General features: G+C 48.5%; 3 protein-coding genes across 3 annotated transcripts; 2 read left to right on the top strand and 1 right to left on the bottom strand.

Moving 5' to 3' along the window:
- Positions 1–502: 502 nt before the first annotated feature.
- Positions 503–14914, bottom strand: acin1a (apoptotic chromatin condensation inducer 1a). Its single transcript, XM_056420863.1, has 18 exons — positions 14756–14914; positions 13392–13457; positions 13119–13230; positions 12961–13016; positions 10022–12763; positions 9743–9883; positions 9462–9547; positions 6738–6795; positions 4752–4791; positions 4410–4549; positions 4148–4291; positions 3703–3895; positions 3445–3590; positions 2827–2934; positions 2617–2724; positions 2230–2530; positions 2013–2113; positions 503–1918 (listed from the first exon to the last, which is right to left on the bottom strand). The coding sequence occupies exons 1-18, from the start codon at positions 14891–14893 to the stop codon at positions 1547–1549; spliced, it is 5052 nt and encodes a 1683-aa protein (XP_056276838.1). The 5' UTR covers positions 14894–14914; the 3' UTR covers positions 503–1546.
- A 280-nt stretch (positions 14915–15194) lies between these two features.
- On the top strand, positions 15195–17997 carry LOC130198037 (uncharacterized protein C14orf119 homolog). The gene is made up of 2 exons (XM_056421082.1): positions 15195–15946; positions 16055–17997. Exons 1-2 carry the CDS (start codon positions 15362–15364, stop codon positions 16226–16228), a joined length of 759 nt encoding a protein of 252 aa, XP_056277057.1. The 5' UTR covers positions 15195–15361; the 3' UTR covers positions 16229–17997.
- A 453-nt stretch (positions 17998–18450) lies between these two features.
- On the top strand, positions 18451–19833 carry LOC130198018 (uncharacterized protein C14orf119 homolog). The gene is made up of 2 exons (XM_056421055.1): positions 18451–18873; positions 18982–19833. Exons 1-2 carry the CDS (start codon positions 18451–18453, stop codon positions 19153–19155), a joined length of 597 nt encoding a protein of 198 aa, XP_056277030.1. The 3' UTR covers positions 19156–19833.
- The last annotated feature ends 11 nt before the right edge of the window (positions 19834–19844 follow it).

The raw sequence follows: 19844 nt of genomic DNA on the forward strand, positions 1-19844 counted from the left end.
TTGTGTTGCATCAGGGCAGAAGAATGTTGTGCTCAGCAACCAGAGGGCTGTAATTACAGAGCAGCACTGCTGAGCTCGGCAGGATGAACGTCAAGACCGGAGAGACGGAAGCGGAGCGGCCAGACGCAGGATTTGCTCGGCAAAGCAGGGATAGATAGTCGAGGGTGAAGTCCACCCCCCCCCCCCCTCGGTCTGGGAGGAGACCACAAGATGGTGATGAGCGTTGAATGAATGAAAAGGCTTCGGGTCCATTGATGGCCAGAGGTCGTAGGGTCACTGGTGGATGCTTGTATCCGTACTAGGCTCCTTCTTTATGTCCTCCCCTCCACTGACCCGGTCCACATGCTGTGACTGACACCTGGTGGATTCTGAGTGTACACCGGATTAAACCGTCTGAACTATTCCAAGGAAATAGGGTTTTTTTTTTTTGGCGACCCCAGAACCTTAAATCCACCCATCACCGAGGAGAACGGAGCAGAAGAAGAAGAAAAAAAAGTCACAGTAATTTCAAATTTCAATTTTTATTATTTGTACATTCACCACTGATGGGCGTACTCAAAGAAGAAATTTAAAAAAACAAACCATGAAACAAAAAAGAACATACCTTTGGACTAAAATGATAAAATAAAAGATTAAAAAACAATATTAAAACCACCGGGGAGGAAACTCATAATGCAACCTCCCCTCTCGGGCCTGTATTGACACGAATGGGTGAGAGAAGAGGAGGATGAGGAGGAGAAGAAGAAGAAGAGAAGGAGGAGACTCAATGATAAGGATGTGATAATAACGTGTGTCAGCTGTGACGGATATCGACTCCCCACACACACACACACACACACACACACACACCCACACACACACATCGTCTCGTCTCTTAACTACAGAGGGAGAGAGGAACACTTCATTGCGTTAGTAGTTATTCTACACCTGTCCAAAAGACCCCGGAGCTGCCTCGTTTAAAGACTTTTAAAGATTTTTTTTTTGTTATCTTATATGCCTGTACAAAATGCCAAACACACCTATCCCAATATTTTCTGATTTTCAAGCCTCTGCACAGAGGTCAGTTTTCTCTTTAGAAAGAGCCTCGGACTACATGCAGACACACAAGGATTCCTCATCCTGATCCGGAGCTGTTAAAACACCGAGGCGACGACGACCGATCAAAGCAAATCAAAATTGGCACCTACACTTTGGAGCAAAGGGGGAACATTGGGGGGGGAATATTATTTAAAAAAAGACCCAGTGTGCCATACCGCGGAAATCGTCAAGAAAAAGAAAACCCAAAAAAGAGAGAAAATATATCAAGTCTGGACCGCCGCGAGGCGTACAGCACCCTGGGAAACACACTGCAAAATGAACCGTGGTCCCCTCTAAGCGGGACGGTGTAGGTGGAGATGTGCTTTAAAAAAAAAAAAAAAAAGGTGACAATTTGAGAGATGGCGACGACATCGGTTGGTCCTCTGTTGGGTCGGAGTTGTAACAAAGTACATGTAGTGAAAGGCAAATGGAAGAGGGTGGTCTGGAGGACGGGTCCATCAGTCGGCCATTAACGCCGCCGCTCTCGCGGGTCGCTGCGGCTGCGTGAGCGCCGGCCCCCGCCGACCCCGCGGCCCTCCGGCCTACCGTAGTCATCCCTGCGTTTGTCAGTCTCCCTCTCCCTCTCCTTCTCCCTGTCCCTCCCTCGGTCTCTATCCCTCTCCCTGTCTTTTTCCTTCTCCTTCTCCTTCTCTTTTTCCTTCTCCTTCTCTTTTTCCTTCTCCTTCTCACCCTCACTGCGCTCGCCCGCTGGGACTCCTCCAGCTTTCGTCCTCTCCTTGTGCTCGTCTTCCCTTTTATTTTCCTCCTCCTCGTCTTGCTCCTTCCTCCGTTTCTCACGCTCCTTCATCCGGTCCGCTCTGGCAGTTTCTCGTTGAGCAAACTACAATTAAAGAGAAAGCAGAGATGTGTTTGGATGAGCCGGTGATGCACTTTGACGCATTAGAAGCAGCGACCCGCGTGGAAACGCCTCTCACCTGTTCATCCGTCAGTGGAAGCCAGTAGATGCAAGGCGCCGCTTTAGTTTTGCGGAACAGGTCATCGAGCATCTTTGCGGGGGGATCTTCAGCCACTTTCTCTGCCAGAAACACACGACATTAGACCCGCCCCATCGGCTCACGGTGCATTCGTTGTCATCGACACGGCCGTCACTCCGATGTGAAAACAGCCTCGAGTCGTGGCCGCCGCCCTTACCTTTCTTCTCGGTCTTCTTCTCCTTGCTCTTTCCCCTCTCCTTGCGGCGTCTCTCTCTGGAGCGTGACCTCCGGGGACCGCCCTCCTTCTCTTCGCCCGGTTTCCCGAACTCTCGTATCTTGTCGCGGTCCCACTCCCGCTCCGCTCTGGCCTTCTCCCGGCGCTCCATCTCGCGCTCGCGCTCCGCCCACTGGTCGCGCTCGGGAAGGAGAGGGGGCAGGGCGGCGGTTCGGCCGCGGTTGGCGCCCAGCCCCTGTTCCTCGGCCGGGGGTCTGTCTGCGGTGCCCTTGTGGAAGTCCAGCTGCAGAGCGGAGATACGCTCAGGCTACAGGTGGCGCGGCATCGTGGGCAAAAGAGAGAAACTGACCGATAACAAAAAGGTCTTACCTCATCCTTCTGGCAGAAGTCTACGCTGAGGACTTTGGGGTTGCTCTGAGGCCATTTCACTCCATGAAGAGATGCCCGTGTGGCCACGGCCTCCTCAGAGCTGCAGTACTAAATACAGAGAAGAGGGGGGGGGGGGGGGGGGTTAGACACTGAAGAACCGTCCACAGGCCAAAAGCAGGCTGGCTGGGATCCGTCGGAGGAAGAACTCACGGTGACAAAGCAGTGGGACTTGATCTTGTCGATCCAGAAGCCGTCGTCCACCAGGGTGCCCGTCCTGCTGAGCAGCTCCTTCAGCTGCCCCAGAGTGAACGGCCTCACCTGCACAGCAGAGGAAGTGTTGAGATTATGTTCCACAATTAATGAGCAAATACACACACACATAGAGCTGCTGTCTAGCATTGGGATGAACAATAATAAAAACTGCACATTAAGTTCAAGACTACAAACACATTTTTAAGAAAGCGCCGGTTTGGCCTATGAAAGAATAACTCGAGCATTATTTTAGATCGTTATGAATAAATGCCCTAAAAAGAAAACTCAAGTCTGACATACAGAACCAAAGCAACCTGTATGGTCCTTTTGAGGTTCTTATGAGGTTGTGTCATAAGAACCATACGGGTCGTTCTTTCATGGGATTAGTTGACCAACTAATGCTTTAGTTAAAACATGCTTGTTTCTTCAGGTAAAGAGGCCAATTAGTGTGGACTTAATACAACCAGGACATTGAGGCACAACAAGAGGCTGGGTATGTTTTCCCATGAACACCGCTATCACTACACGGCAGTACTTAGGGAGAACTTAATTGTCTTAATGACAACGTTTTCTCACCAGGTTGCTGATGTGAACAATGCTGGAGACTTTGCCTCGAGGCGGCGAGGGCTGCCGGGTCGCGCGAACGGGATCATCGATGGTGATGGAAACGCCCGTTTTCTGCTGGCTGACGGAGCGACGGATGAGGGTGTCGCTGGGGGTCACTGGGATAAAGAATTAACGGTCAACATCGCATCTCCATTATTACATTGAAACTGTACCTGGAGGTGTTACACTAGGAGAGATGGTTTCATTATTACACCATAACCACATTACCATTGTTGCTTTCTACATCGTGGCTGGTGTGTGATGGGGACTGGGTTTCCATGGCCACAGGAACGGCCATCTTCTCTTCAGGCGCCTGTGTCCTCTCGCCGTCTCCCTGTGGGTCGTCCGACTCCTCAGACTCCTCATGTCTGCTCCGCTTAGACTCCGCCTGTCCATTCTCCTGGCTCTCCAGGTGCACAACCTGCAATAAAGGGAAGGTATCAACACCAGAGAATGGGAGTGGCGTGGGATAGAGTGGATTTATTACGACGGTTGGTGCGTCACGTTATATTGCGCTCCTTCCTGCTCTCGTTTTGCTCTGGTTCTGCTGTCTGACCTAGAATGCATCCGTGTTTTTGAGCCTGGCGGCTGAAAGTCCACTTCACTTCCAACCGGAACACCTTATATTTGACTCTAAAGGCCGCTCCACACGTGTCACTCGTATAAAACAAACCTGTGTGACAGTGCGTCGGATCTGAAGGTCTTGGTCGGAGCGTTCCCTCTCCTCATCCTCAGCTCCGGAGAGGACGGCTTCCTCTGGGTGCAGGTCCACATCGGCCTCCTGCCCGAGACACGGGCCAATGTCTGGTATCAGGGACTGAGGGCAAAGGAACGATCATGCACAAGCTGTATGGGCCAGCGATGTTCAGGGCCGAGGCAATGCGAGCATCAGTGCAGCCACACAAGCTCTCCTAGCACCTGCAATGTTTAAATACCTTGAGTGAGTCGGTGGTCAGGCTGATGGAAGGCTTCTTGGCAGCGACGGCTGTGCTGGAGCCCCACCTCCTCTTTCGACCGGCCGCGGCGGCCCCACCGTCCTGCTCGCCCTCTGCACTGCCAGGGGATAACTTACTGCCTGCAAGACAAGCAAACTAAATATGAATCCTGTATTACATGGCATTTATAGCATAACATCACAAATATATACACAAGTAAAAAAATTAAAAAAAGATCCAAATGATCTAAGATTTATTCATGTGGAGTTCCCAAATGTTAAGACTAATAATGCCATTAATGCAAACATCATAATGCAAATGCAGTTAAAGAGGGCGACTTACTGCTGATAGAGATCTTACGAGCTGAGAAGGCCTTTGGCGTCTGCAACACAAAATAGAAAACAACCCAATACAAGGGAGCGGTGAGAGGCGGACACCGAGTGGTCGGGAACAGGTTGGAGGACAAGTGGAACAATAACAGGAAGGGGTCAAGTAGAGGCTGAGAGTGAATGATAGAAACTGATGTGCAAAATCTTTTTGAAATTCAAGTCTACTAACTGGCAGCGGGCTGTTTTGTACTGGTAGTCCAGCGCATGCCATTCATAATTCCTCGATAATTAACTGTAGTTGCAGTCTCTATCATACAGACAAGGATCTGGTGGGAATACTGCAGTTTAAACTCTTGTTATTTTAAAACCGTTTCTGAACAGCCACATTAACTTCAATTAATTTCACAGAAGTGAAATTCAACTAAGATCAAATGTTTGAAGATAGACGTATTAAAGCTTAGATTAAACTGCAGTGGCCCCAAATGAGATAAACATTATTATTTATGTAGACTAAACATGATTGTAAACTAAGCATTTTCAAAATAACTGCTATGAAATAGAACATTGAGTAAACGTCTACTTATTCCCTGGTACCACTGACACCTGATCCTTACTGGTTCGGATATGGCCCAATCACGACTGCATGTACTGTATCTAGGCAACAAGGGTCCAATCAAGGTGGCTGAGATGTTTGGATGGAAATCTGAAAGCGTGTTGGCTGCCACGATGGTATCAATAGTTCATTGTGCTTTGAAACGCTTTTGGCCAAAGCGGTCTTCCTCGGGTGTTCTGCCATTAGTCCTTTCAAAAAAATACAGCCGGCTCTTATAATGACGGGACACGATGAGTCCATTAGTTGGAGACCGGATGTTGAAGACTGTCAACAGTCACTGTGCACACAAACGGCAAATTGGGATTTTAGTGTTCCGTTTTTTGTGAAGCACAGAAAGTTCGTATCGAGTCACAAAGAAGCGAAAATCCAGAGACGGCTGTTGCAGAAAGGAACTCAAACAGGAAGTAGTTCTTCTTCTTCATGAGGTAAAAAACAAACGGTCAAGCCCAGTGAGTCCAAGTAAAAGCTTCGGCCTCTTTGAAAACTCAAGTTGTATCCGAGAAGAGTATTTTGCTGGAGAATTCAGAATCCCACATGTCCTCTGTGACGTACAGTTCACCAACCATATTAAATGACTTGTCAAGTCAAGTGGGTTAAAAAAAAAAAAGAGTCTCAAAGTAATATGAAAACTATGCAGTGGTTGAGTTTCACAGCAGCATGGACTTGATGCGAGCACACATCCTTGCTGGTCTTGTCTCCATGTTGATTTTAAGGGCACAAGGCCTTATTCGTGGGTAAAAGGCTAAGAGGTGGCCCACGTTGACGAGCCAACCCCTTCCTTATCTCTCCTGGTCCAATCAATAGCTCTGGCCGGCCATATCCACGAAAATGAGGCAGCCTTTGTTGCCAAGGGTGTCCCTCTGCAGTGCAGCCATGGGGGCTTATCTGTGGCCAACTCTGGATTCTCGGGGAGAGTGGAACATGTGCAGCAGCAGAAGTAGTGGCAGAGGTAGTATGCAGGTACCAATAGGGGCAATGGAAGAGGCATGAGCACCTTTATAACAAAGCAATCATTTGGGGTTTAAACATCAGCCACAGTGAGAAAACGACCTTGATGTTTTTTTGCCTATGACAGGTTTTTACTAAACAACCATGTTTTATTTTTTCAAAATATGTAATTTCCTATACACATTCTACCACCTGTGATAAGAGCTTATTAATTTATCTGGTGGAAATATATTGTAAATGTAGAGAAAATATCTCCATAATAATATATAAACAATAAAAACAAAAAGTTCTACAGGTGTTGTACTACATCCAGGTTAATAAAAATCAACTAAGATTCAACTTTAAGAAAAATGTAATGGGTCCGTCCCCCTAAAGTCCTCCTCGGCTTCCAACAGCTTTGAGGACCAAGATGATTCGTGGTTTTTCCAGGTGCCTTACCTCCTCGCTGGTCTCTGAGAGCTTCTCCGGCTCTGCCATGGCAGTGTCCTTCACTTGCCTGCATAGTGTGAGAAATACATTGGAGCATGAAAGGAGGGGTCAGATAAAATGACCAGTAGGCTGGAGGAAATCTATTTTAGTCCATTCATTTTCAAAATCAAGGGTAAGGAACTTAAACTACAAACAATCATTGCTTAGAAAATTAAACTTCAGTGTAATATGCCAATACCACATGCAAGACAATTTATGCAAACATGTGAGAATAGCAAGCCCTCTCAAATATCATTACAGAATGCCGTGGTACATGAAGTACACATAATCTGCAAGTATTAAAAAGCACTTCTATGGTTCTTTAAAACTCATTAAACGACATAAGTAGATAATCATTTCCCTACATCTATATTCGTACCACCTAATACAATACAAGTTATGTAAGATGTATAAATAAATAATACAATATGTGACTAGTGAGTTGTCTCAAATATCATCACAGGAATGCCTTGCTACATGAAGTACACATAATCTGTAAACATTCAAAAGCACTATGTTCCTTTAAAACTCATTAAATGACATGAGTAGATAATAGTTTCCTTTAAATTAACAAAGCAGCATAAAAATTATAATTAGAAAAATATATATGTGTATATATATACACATATATATATATGTGTATATATATACACATATATATATAAACACATATATATATATGTGTATATATATACACATAAATATATATATATTAGACATATGTGTATATATATGTAGATATGTATATATATATACACATATATATATATATATATATACACACACACATATATATATATATATAGCTCAATCTAAGCCGTTGAACCTACTGAGATACAAACAGCAACCAGGTGATGCTAGAATAACGGCGCCTTCAGCGCGTGTCACCGTGGCCCCAAGTCACATGTCACATACACGGGGCTCCTAATCCGACAACGCGGGTCTGAGGACTGAGGAAACGAGCCGAGGAGACGAGGAGCGACCGCAGTTCTCCTTCAGACGTGCCGAGAAACGTCCCGTCCGACCGGCGGCGCGGCCAACGACAACCACACGGCGCCTGAATAACGAGCGCGCGCCTCGCGTTCTCATGGCATCCTCGTGCGCGTACACGTGGACGCATTCGGACTTCAATTAACTTGAGGGGGGCGCGCGCGAAAAAAAAACCGGCTCTGATCAAACGCAGCAAACGACCGTTGCTAAAGCGGCTGCGTCGCAACGAGCCTCCTCGCTCCCCTCCTTGCCTCCGTCCTTCCTCCCTCCCTCCTCTCCTCTGAACGCGTTCATCATGTCCGCCTAGCAAACACAACCTGTGACGGACCAAGCCCTCGCCCGCTGTGTGGAAAGCAGGCCGACAGCAGCAGCTACAGCCGCCGTCGGAGAGCAGACATGTCGCAACGAATGGGAGGAAAACAGGACCGCGTATAAAAAAAGAAAAGAAACACAAAAAGGACCCGCATCTTCTGAGCCTCACCGGCTTCAAGGCAGGCTCATCACTCGCCTGATGGGAAAGACAACATCCGGCATCTCGTATGACACCGCTGTATCATTGCCGTGATGTATTCATAAATATATAGCCTTAAGGCTCTAATGTAGTGACATTAAATATGAGCCGTTGACCATGGCTACATTAGTCAACATACAAACATTGCATTATTAATTGTCATTATTTGTGCAACATGTCAGAGACTTGCTGAGAAAAGTCTGGCACTGAGTCAAATGTTTACCATATGCACAGAAGATGAAGTCTGGTGACTATTTAAAATGGGTGCCATCGAGTCAACCTGACATTACTTTGTTATATAATTTCACGTATTTTCACCCGTTGAGATTTAAAAATATCCCTACACCTATTTTCTTATTTTCCCCGTGGGCTGCATCCAACACACTGCATTAACCATTCAGACACTGCAATTATGTTTCCCATCAAGTATGCTGCGATGAGAGTGCACTGCCATGTCATATTCAGGGCACCCATGAATACTTTTGAACTAACCAATACATGCATTTGCTGCTTCCCACCATGTACACATTTAGGTTGCTCTTAATTATTTATTTTAATCCACTTATATCCTCTGTGCACAAAGCAATTTTGTATTTGTAATTGCATTCCCTTTCCAGAAAGTAACAGTGAGTGGCAGAAATGTACTTGTGCTGCATCTTGAAAAGTAGAAGCAGAGCTAAGTAATCGCTTGCCATCAACATTTTCTGTAGTCTTTTTCTTTTTAAACCCATTTAAATCATGCCTTTTTGTTGACATTTCTAGAGCACATATTGACATTTCCCACGTGATTTTTTTGGTGGCAAAATGAATTCATTTTGAACATTGTACTGAAACGTATTTACTTGTGCTGTACGAACAATCACAATCACACGAAGCTTCTCTGAGCTCGGAACAACCCGATCAAAACAGCCGTTGCATGCGTTATACTGGGAATCTCACACTCCTGAGAGATTAAACCAGGTTATTAAATGGTTGGCCAGTCTGCGTTAGACGGACAGGACTTAGAGAAGCGCCAATTAGAGGAATGTATCTTAAATGCAGAGCCTCCATTGGCTCGTTAACTTTGGAAGTACCGAATTAAACTGTTGACAATATAGAGAATGTCAAATTGACCATCAGGACTGATTCATTCACTTGTGTGTGTGTGTGTGTCAGATATACACACATGGTGAGTCATAGACTTGAAAGCAGACCTTTTTTTGTCTGATTCCTCCTCTCCTTCGTTGTCCTTTCTCTTCCTCTGGGACTCCTCTCTGATCGGTGCTTCCATTGATGTTTCCTGAGGATTAAAAAAAACCAATGAATGTGAAATAGTTGTTAACACCATCGAAGGTAAAAATAAATACCAGTAATAAAGCCATGAGATACGTCTGTGCCATTACTTTATCCTAGATAAATCTGTGTGTAAACCAATATGTAATATAAAGTCTGTTAGTGTATTAACTTTTATTAAGAGGTGTGTATTAAGACTGACCGTGGTGCGAGTGTCTCCATCAGCGGTACTCTTCTCTGCAGGCATGTCTCTTTTGTTAGGGGAGGCTTTTGGAGTTTCCTTCAAGCCTGCAGCCGGTGTCCCCCGGTGCTGTGGTGAGGTGTCTTTGTCAGGTTTCTTTTCCTAAAAGAGACAAAGCAAGATGTTATGCACCAACGAGCGAAATGCATCCCCAACTATGTATTTGAAGGCTGCAGTGACGATGTCATTTCTGATGAAAAAAAGTTCAGAGTTGATGAGTTTTCTTTTAGATCCACTTACCCTTCTCCCTCTTGAAGTGGGGGAGGTTTTCTCTGGAGAGGATGAGGATGAGCCAGACGACCCAGATGATGAGGAACCAGAGTCTGAGTCTGAGTCTGAGGAGTCATTAGACGATGACCTTCGTCTTGCGTGTTTCTCCTCCTCCTTTGCATCTCGTCCTCGACGCTGTGCAGTCGCCGGTTGGTTTGCGGGACTGCTTTCCTCGACTTTTTTGGCCGATTCCTTTTCTTTGTCCTCCGACACCGAGCTGGTGGCCCCCGCTTTCTTGGGACTCGGGACCAGTGTGGTACCAACAAGGGGTTCCTTCGCGGGCGCGGCGGCCTCCACGGCCTCCGGCGCCCTGGCAACGCCCTCCTGTTTCGTGCCCTTCGGTGACTCATCCTGCTCAGTGGAGGACTGGAGTCCTTCCTCCCGTGGCGGGGGGGTATCGGAGAAGTTGCGAGGTCGCTTGATGACCACGGGAGGAGAGGAAGCTGGGACCTGAACTGGGGTTTCCCTTAAGAACCGGAACTTCTTGAATGAGGATTGAGGCATTGGGGACACGAGTGCACTGGATTCGGCCGCTTCTCCGCGGGACTTTGACACGTGGTCGCCTTCCTGCTCTCCGGCCTCAGTTGATGACTTTCTACCCGGTCCGGCGGCGAAGGCAGGAGGAGTGGGCGCGGCGCCGAGACCGATCTCACGGCCGCGCTTGGACGGAGGGAGGTGGCTTTCTCGCTCCCTTTCAGCCAACCTCGCTCTCTCCTTCTCCTGTTCCAGGGCCCTCTCCTTCTCCTCCCTTTCTTTCTGCGCGGCCTTCTCCTTCTCTAGCCTTTCGTGTTCAAGAGCCCTCTCTTTCTCCTTCCTATCCTTCTCCAAGGCTTTCGCCCTCTCCTTCCTCTCCTCTTCCAGGGCTGCCTCTCTCTTCAGTCTCTCTTTTTCCTCCCGTTCTCGTTCCAAGGCCTTCTCCTTCGCGATCCTTTCTTGCGCCAATGCTTTCTCTCTCTCAATTCTCTCCTTTTCCTTCCTCTCAAGCTCTAACCTCTGCTGTTCTAGAGCTCTCTCCAGCTTCAACCGTTCTTGCGCCAGAGCTCTTTCTTTGTCTATTCTCTCTTGCTCTAGTCGCTCTTTCTCCCTCTCTAAGCGCTGCTGCTCCAGGGCTTTCTCTCTCTCCAGACGCTCTCGCTCCACGGCCCTCTCCCTCTCCAGTCGGTCTTGCTCCAGGACTCTCTCCATTTCTAGTCGCTCTTGCTCAAAGGCTCTCTCTAGTCTCTCTTGCTCAAAGGCTCTCTCCAGCCTCTCTTGCTCAAAGGCTCTCTGTCTCTCTAATCTTTCCCTTTCCAACCGTTCCTGCTCCAGAGCCATCTCTCTCTCAATCCTCTCCTTCTCCTTTCTCTCAGCCTCCAGAACTCTCTCCCTCTGAAGCCTCTCTTGCTCAAGAGCCCTCTCCCTCTCCTTCCTTTCTTGCTCCAAGGCCTTGGATCTCTCTAGCTCTTTTACCCGCTCCAGTTCTTCTCTCTCTCGCCTCTCTCTCTCCTGGGCCCTCTCTCTCTCGAGCTCCTTCTGCCTCTCCATCTCCAGGGCCCTCTCTTGTGCCAAGGCTCGCTCTCGCTCTTCCCTCTCTTGAGCCAAAGCTCGTTCCCTCTCCTGCCTCTCTCGTTCAAGGGCAAGTTCTCTCTCCCGCTGCAAAGCCTTTTCTTGTTCTTCTCTTTCTATGGCCTGCTGTCGTTCAATTCTCTCCATCTCCAGAGCTCTCTCTCTTTGCTCTCTCTCCATTGCGAGAGCTCTTTCCCGCTCTTCCTCCATCGCTCGTGCTTGCTCAAGTTTCCGCTGCTTCTCTTGCCTTTCCAGCTCAAGGGCCCTTTCTCTTTCCATCTCAACGTCCCTCTCTTCTGTTGCAGTGGCCTTGAGCACACTGACGGGCAGCTGCATATGGGCCGAATGTGCTCCTGCGAAACCCTGGTTGAGGCCTGGAGTCGTGGGAAATGACGCATGCCCTGCAGTATTGGCCGTGTGAGTGATGGCAGATACCAGACCCTCTGGAAGCCCTCTGCCGGGAAATGATGTAGCCAGAGAACTGCCGTCTTGCCTCTCACCTTCGCCACCGGCGCTGTGCCAACCTGCTCCAGAGAAAGCACCTTCTGACTCCATTTTACGTGCCAGAAGTGTCAGCGGGCCCGGCTTGCGCTCGGCATGACCACTCCTCTGTGGCTCCGGGCTGCTACTGCGGCTGCCGCTGCTGGAGGACCCGGAGCTGGAGGTACTCGATGAGCGCCTAGCTGGGGCTACATCTGGACTAGGGGGGCTCTGTTTTGGGGTGTCAGGCAGGGGGAATGACAACTCTGGAGGCGGGGAGGGAGGAGGAGTTGGCTGGCGGAGCTGAGGGGACAAAAGGGAAGGCATGTGTTGCTGAGGGGGTTGACAGGATGCCCCAGACCTCTCTCTGGTCGTGGGCGCTGTGGCCGGCTCTTGGTGGCCTCTCCTCCGAGCACCGCTTTCCCAGTCGTCGTCGTCGCCATCCTCTTCGCCGTCCTCACTGTCGTCGTCGTCGCTGTCTGCAGCAGCTTCGTTCGAGGCGGACCCTTTCTCTGGCCGGTCCTCACTGCCAGGGACACGCATGGCCATGGAGCCAGAAGCAGGAGGTCCGGGCAGGTCGGCCTCCTGGTCCCTTTTACCCTCGCCCTCATTCACTGCGTCAAACAATCCGTCGACACCTGAGGGGCCGGGCGGCTTGTGTTGCTCAGGCAATGCTGGTGCGGCATCCTGACGAGGACAGAAAGAGAGGTGAGGCTTATTTTGCCATAGCAATGTTCCCTTTCCTTCAAGTAAAGGATCTGGAACAATTTGTACCAGCAAGTTCCTTTTCAAATGTGCATGAGAAAGTGTTTGGTGGGCAGAGAATCTCAAGACAAAAAGATGAGGGTGTGACCAATTGCAATAGGTAGGAAAAGAAGTCTGACCTGGGCTTGAGGAGGGCATGATGTACTGTTGTTAACTTCTGTGTGGTCCTCTGACTCTGTTTGGAAAAGACAAACATAAAGTCACCAAAATGTTTCGCACGAGTCCCCGAGATGTGTACAACGCACTTGTGTCAGCGGTAGACTCCATCAACGCTTACCATTTGTGTCGTATGCTTCGCGGGCCTCTCTCTCCAGCCGCTGCCTCAGGAGCTCCTGTTGTTTAGCCAGATACTGCTTGATGAAGCTGTTCTGGCTCATTTCCTCACCGATCTAAACAGAGACCATCAAAAATAGGTTGAATGGGTGGCTTCAAGGCCACTCGCGCACATTGACGAATACTGTGCAAATGCAAATGTTGTCTTTATACTCGTTTTTTAATAAGATGGGGCTTCAGCTGTTGATGTGAAAACGTAAGCATCTGAGACACTTACATTTGAATTTGGCTGCATTCCGATGTTAGCAGTGGAGGTCCTCTGAAGATTCTCAAGCATGAGAGCCTGTCAATGAGACAAGAGACACGTTTCAATCAATGCAGGTATTATTGAAGTTCTTGAGTTGATGCTGAATTTATGACAAGTAGTTTCTGTGAACTGAACGAATTCAGTAACCCTTTTCTGTGGCTGCCAATATTTTCATCCTTTAGAAACTTTTATGAGCGTACCCCCTGTGCGCCTAAGTAATGGCAGCAGCATAGATGGAACAAACGTCATTCTGCATTTATGTCCTTTCTTAATACTTTCTGGTTCGGAGAACGTCGGCTAAGCGTACAAATGAAAAGCAACGGGAAACTTGGTGGGGAAAGCGACAAAGCAAAAGCAACCAAGTCTCCTGGTCAAGCAAACAGTCAGAAGGGTCATTCAGACAAGGCGACTGACAGACTTTGATGTGGCAGAGATGCAAAAGAAGAAAAAACAGCTGGACCTGAAACTTGACTGTTTGAATTTACGCATCTTTAATAAAAATGCATGGTTTTAGTATCCACCTCTGTCCCGATAGTGAGCCATGCAGCGTCCGTCCCGCGATGCTGCTGCCACTCGTAGCCTCAACAGGGAGACGGCAATGTAAACACAGCTCCCATGGCACACAGTCAGCGGACAAATGGTAATGACCCAGATCGCCCGCTTAAAACCACGAACACAACGTCCCAACTTTCACGGAGAGGTAGATGGTCTGTCTTAATGTAAACAAACCGTCTCGCACGATACCGGTGCGGCGGACCGGGGCCTGTGGTCGGTCAGAACTATTGCTAAATTGGGCGGAAAACAGTGAAATCCGCTTTATTTGATAGCATTGCGTTCGCGTTAAATAAGACCCTCGGAGTTTAGCGGCTAATAGTTTTCGGGTTACTAAACGTGCGTGACGTAAACCCTCCGGACTAAACTCGTGAAGCCCGGAGCGACACCATGAACGTTTTTTTTTTATTGGTAGCAGCAAAGCAGGCCACCGCTCAAGGAACCGTGTTAGCCAGGAGAGCTAACGAGCTAACAGGACAACATCAAACCCCCCTCCACCCCTCCCGACACACTTTGAAATTAGCCTCCAAGTTGATTGAACTCCCGTCGGTGCGACGGGTGGTTTTATTTTTTGCACGGCCAAAACACTGCTCAACCACGGCGCCGGGCAAATGGACGCGTTTCCCTCCGCCGACTAACGGTCGTTAACCCGAGTCAACTCTCCTGCGCTGCTCGTCAGTGCCGACACTCGGTCGTCGGCCCTCGAGAGAACGCCAGCCCGTCTCATCGTTGACGTTGGCGCGAGGCGACCGCGGTCCCCCGCGTTCCACCGCGGAACTCACCCCCTTGAGTCGTTTGACGAGCGCATTCTTCTGCCCGCTTTTCGAGAGCCCCCTCTCCTCAAGAGCAGCTTTTAAATCCGCCACCCGAAGTGTCTGGAGCGGTCTCCCGTCCAGCGTAACGTCTTCGAGGTCCGCCATTTTCCGTTCCTCTAGTCGGTTACCAGCGAGAGCGACGAGCAACGCCTTCCTCCACAAGCGTCATCGTCGACGACTTCCCCCTCGCCATATATCAAATAACGCTTCATGTAACGTTCCTCAAAATGTTAAGCATCGAAAACGCACTATTCTTTGTCACTACTAGTTCATGGTTTTTTTCAAATAGTACACACAGATGACCGTTTTAATCTTTTTTATTTTTTTATTTCACCAACAATAAATCCTGCGCAAAATCTGCGCACGCTTGATTTCCTCCATGACAGGGCTAATGGGTTAACCGCACACTCTTCCTGGATGTATTTGTCAGAGATTATTTGAGTGCGACGCTCATTCAACATCTCTACATTCACACAATGCCAACAACACGGTGGTTTGCGTATGAGAAAAAGATGGACGCCCAATAACATTGATGTTTGGAGCAGTTAGTCGCGACGCTGAATTACGACTTCGATGGTAGACGTGCTCAGGTTTTTAGCTAAACTACATGTTAACGGCACCCAGACTGGAGGGGTCCTCTCTGTGTGCAGCTGCCACGGCAGATTAACGCACCGGCATAAACTGACTTTTCTCAGACTGAAAAAAAAACCCTGTCTTTGCAACAACAAAATGTCGTGGTTCAATCACGTCAGTCCAGACTTGAACCAGCAGCAGCGACCGCAGCCCGCTGACAGCGACAGGCTCGCAGCCACGGACGTGCCCGGCTTCAGGCTCAGGGCTCCCGCACAGGGGTCCCCGACCATGGCGACACAGCACTGGACCGGGTGCTCCACTCCCAGCGCGGAGGACTTTCCATCGGCTCCGCGGGGGGTGAGCAGCCCCCCCAGCCTCGGGAACCTGTCCTGCGCCTCTCCGGGTGCGGGCAGGCTCCGGGAGCCGGAGCCCATCTCCTACGTGAGCCTCCAGGAGCAGCGGTGCGTCCTGAGCTGGTTCCAGGGCTGGACCGCCGCTCAGCGGGACCGGTTCCTCCAGGACCTGCTGGGGAAAGCTGTGCCAGGCAAAGTGTGCACCCTCCTGGATTCACTCGGCACTCTTCAGGTACCTCCTGTCACTTCTTAACAGATGGTTACAGAGAGTGATGTGGTGTCATTTCTTAACATGTAACTTCTACTTTTCTCGTTGTTGTTGTTGTTGTGCACCTGCAAGGTTAAAGACAGACTACCAAACATCTATGAATGCCAGCTGCGCCTGTGGACCCAGTGGTTTGAGTCCTGGGGAGAGGAGGAGAGGAATCATTTCCTGCACATACTGGAGGAGCAGGACCCAGTTTTTGTGGGCCACTTTTACAGGATGGTAGCCGGGACAGCGGGAAGAGACTGACTGACGTTCACGTTGTGATTGGGAGAAGCAAGTGATGACCACGAGATGTGTTCAGGAGGGGACATGTGCTTGTAAATGTGTGTTGAAACGGAGGAAGGTCTCTTCAGAGAAGTGTTTGCGTCGCCGTCCGTGGGATTTATTGTTACAGATAAAAACCTTTTCATTATCAGAGCGCTCATGCTCATTCAGTATACGCTGTTTTTATTCCGTTTCATACACCGGGGGTCTCCAGGGCTGCGTCGCGCACCACTCTTCAGTTCAGAACTTTTTTTTGCCGAATGCTTCCATCACGGGCGAAGCTCCACCATGTCGTGACCCAATGGAGTGAACTTTAAATGAACAGGTTTAACATCTAAAGAGGGTTACTTTCTTTCTGTTCTGGACCTGGTGTTTAAAACACCAGGAATGACATGGACCAGAGGACACATTCTCTTATAATAAACACAATACGTCATTGTAACATTTGTTTTTTTAACATTCAGCAGCAGCAACAACCACAACTGTTTGAGAACTACTCAGGGGATTGTTTTATGACCTATTGAGATACGCGGCTACGGTTTGCCTTGTTTTTTATTCTATCCAATCGAACGATCCGGGAGGAAGGGACACTTGGTTTCGGACTTTCACCATCCACAACACACGTTAATAAAAGGATATATTTTGTCAGTAAAGAGTACATATGAGATCTGTCCCTTTTTGTAGTCCGACATAATTCCAAAAATGTGAGCGGTTGCATCTGAACCGGAATAAGAGCGGCTCTCCTGTCGACTGCTGTGTGCTGACCCCGTTTGTTCAGAACCGTCGGATTGAATGTTGTTCGCTCCCTTTCTTTGAGAAGATTGGCTGGCCGTCCCCCGAGGCGGTAACAAAGCCTCTCGGCACCTCCCAGTAACGTCTGCCAGAGGAGAAGCCGATTGTGCCCAGGACGGAGAGATTCACATGAAACCGGCCTGGATGGTGGAGGCCGGCTCGTATTTCCACAGAAGTGGATATCTCGCTGTTCTCTGCAGACGGAGCTCTTCTCTGGTGCGCTGTGTTTGGATCCAAGATCACCCTGCCTGTAAGACCGGGACATGTCGTAGATCATGTGTATCTTTACATCACATTTTTTAAAGGAAACTAACACTAAGGAGTTTAAAGGAGTCCTCCGGTGATTTTAAATGTCACTTCCGTCAAATTCAGGGAATCATAAGTGACACGCATTAAAAGAAGAATTGTCAAAATGTAGGTAGCAGAGGCTGAGAGATCCTGACTTTTGGGCCTCAGCCTGGGTCAACCTACAACACAGAGGATTGGACTTTCATTCCCTGTCTTGTAAACGTTGATTTCCCCAGACTTGACAAAGCTCCTCCAGAACCAGAACAGACAGGAAACAAACATCCGGCTGATCCTCCGTACAGTTGGATTCACATCTAACATGTGACCTGTCTGTTTGGGTGTAGGATTGGAGATATTTGTTCGTGAAACTTGTGCAGTTTGAACATTTATCAGTTTGGATTTAAACGTTCATTCAAATTAGAAATATACGAACAAATCTGCATCGCGGAAAAATTCCAAGAATTCAAATGAAGTCTCGTGTGTGTGACTCACTGGGATGGATCGTCTTATCTTCCACTTCACTCAGTTTCAACATCTGAGGAGAGAGAAAGGACATGTGTTTTTTTGAGGTGTGTGTGTGTGGGGGGATATACAGGACTGTCTCAGAAAATTAGAATATTGTGATGAAGTTCTTTATTTTCTGTAATGCAATTAAAAAAACAAAAATGTCATGCATTCTGGATTCATTACAAATCAACTGAAATATTGGAAGCCTTTTATTCTGATTTATTGCTGATTATGGCACAGCTTAAGAAAACTCAAATATCCTATCTCTAAATATTAGAATATCATGAAATGGGTTAACCGCACACTCTTCCTGGATGTATTTGTCAGAGATTATTTGAGTGCGACGCTCATTCAACATCTCTACATTCACACAATGCCAACAACACGGTGGTTTGCGTATGAGAAAAAGATGGACGCCCAATAACATTGATGTTTGGAGCAGTTAGTCGCGACGCTGAATTACGACTGATGGTAGACGTGCTCAGGTTTTTAGCTAAACTACATGTTAACGGCACCCAGACTGGAGGGTCCTCTCTGTGCAGCTGCCACGGCAGATTAACGCACCGGCATAAACTGACTTTTCTCAGACTGAAAAAACCCTGTCTTTGCAACAAAAAATGTCGTGGTTCAATCACGTCAGTCCAGACTTGAACCAGCAGCAGCGACCGCAGCCCGCTGACAGCGACAGGCTCGCAGCCACGGACGTGCCCGGCTTCAGGCTCAGGGCTCCCGCACAGGGGTCCCCGACCATGGCGACACAGCACTGGACCGGGTGCTCCACCCCAGCGCGGAGGACTTTCCATCGGCTCCGCGGGGTGAGCAGCCCCAGCCTCGGGAACCTGTCCTGCGCCTCTCCGGGTGCGGGCAGGCTCCGGGAGCCGGAGCCCATCTCCTACGTGAGCCTCCAGGAGCAGTGGTGCGTCCTGAGCTGGTTCCAGGGCTGGACCGCCGCTCAGCGGGACCGGTTCCTCCAGGACCTGCTGGGGAAAGCTGTGCCAGGCAAAGTGTGCACCCTCCTGGATTCACTCGGCACTCTTCAGGTACCTCCTGTCACTTCTTAACAGATGGTTACAGAGAGTGATGTGGTGTCATTTCTTAACATGTAACTTCTACTTTTCTCGTTGTTGTTGTTGTTGTGCACCTGCAAGGTTAAAGACAGACTACCAAACATCTATGAATGCCAGCTGCGCCTGTGGACCCAGTGGTTTGAGTCCTGGGGAGAGGAGGAGAGGAATCATTTCCTGCACATACTGGAGGAGCAGGACCCAGTTTTTGTGGGCCACTTTTACAGGATGGTAGCCGGGACAGCGGGAAGAGACTGACTGACGTTCACGTTGTGATTGGGAGAAGCAAGTGATGACCACGAGATGTGTTCAGGAGGGGACATGTGCTTGTGAATGTGTGTTGAAACGGAGGAAGGTCTCTTCAGAGAAGTGTTTGTGTCGCCGTCCGTGGGATTTATTGTTACAGATAAAAACCTTTTCATTATCAGAGCGCTCATGCTCATTCAGTATACGCTGTTTTTATTCCGTTTCATACACCGGGGGTCTCCAGGGCTGCGTCGCGCACCACTCTTCAGTTCAGAACTTTTTTTTGCCGAATGCTTCCATCACGGGCGAAGCTCCACCATGTCGTGACCCAATGGAGTGAACTTTAAATGAACAGGTTTAACATCTAAAGAGGGTTACTTTCTTTCTGTTCTGGACCTGGTGTTTAAAACACCAGGAATGACATGGACCAGAGGACACATTCTCTTATAATAAACACAATACATCATTGTAACATTTGTTTTTTAAACATTCAGCAGTAGCAACAACCACAACTGTTTGAGAACTACTCAGGGGATTGTTTTATGACCTATTGAGATACGCGGCTACGGTTTGCCTTGTTTTTTATTCTATCCAATCGAACGATCCGGGAGGAAGGGACACTTGGTTTCGGATTTTCACCATCCACAACACACATGTTAATAAAAGGATATATTTTGTCAGTAAAGAGTACATATGAGATC

Source organism: Pseudoliparis swirei, chromosome 8, assembly GCF_029220125.1.
Source record: "Pseudoliparis swirei isolate HS2019 ecotype Mariana Trench chromosome 8, NWPU_hadal_v1, whole genome shotgun sequence".
NCBI classification, from domain to species: Eukaryota; Metazoa; Chordata; class Actinopteri; order Perciformes; family Liparidae; genus Pseudoliparis; species Pseudoliparis swirei.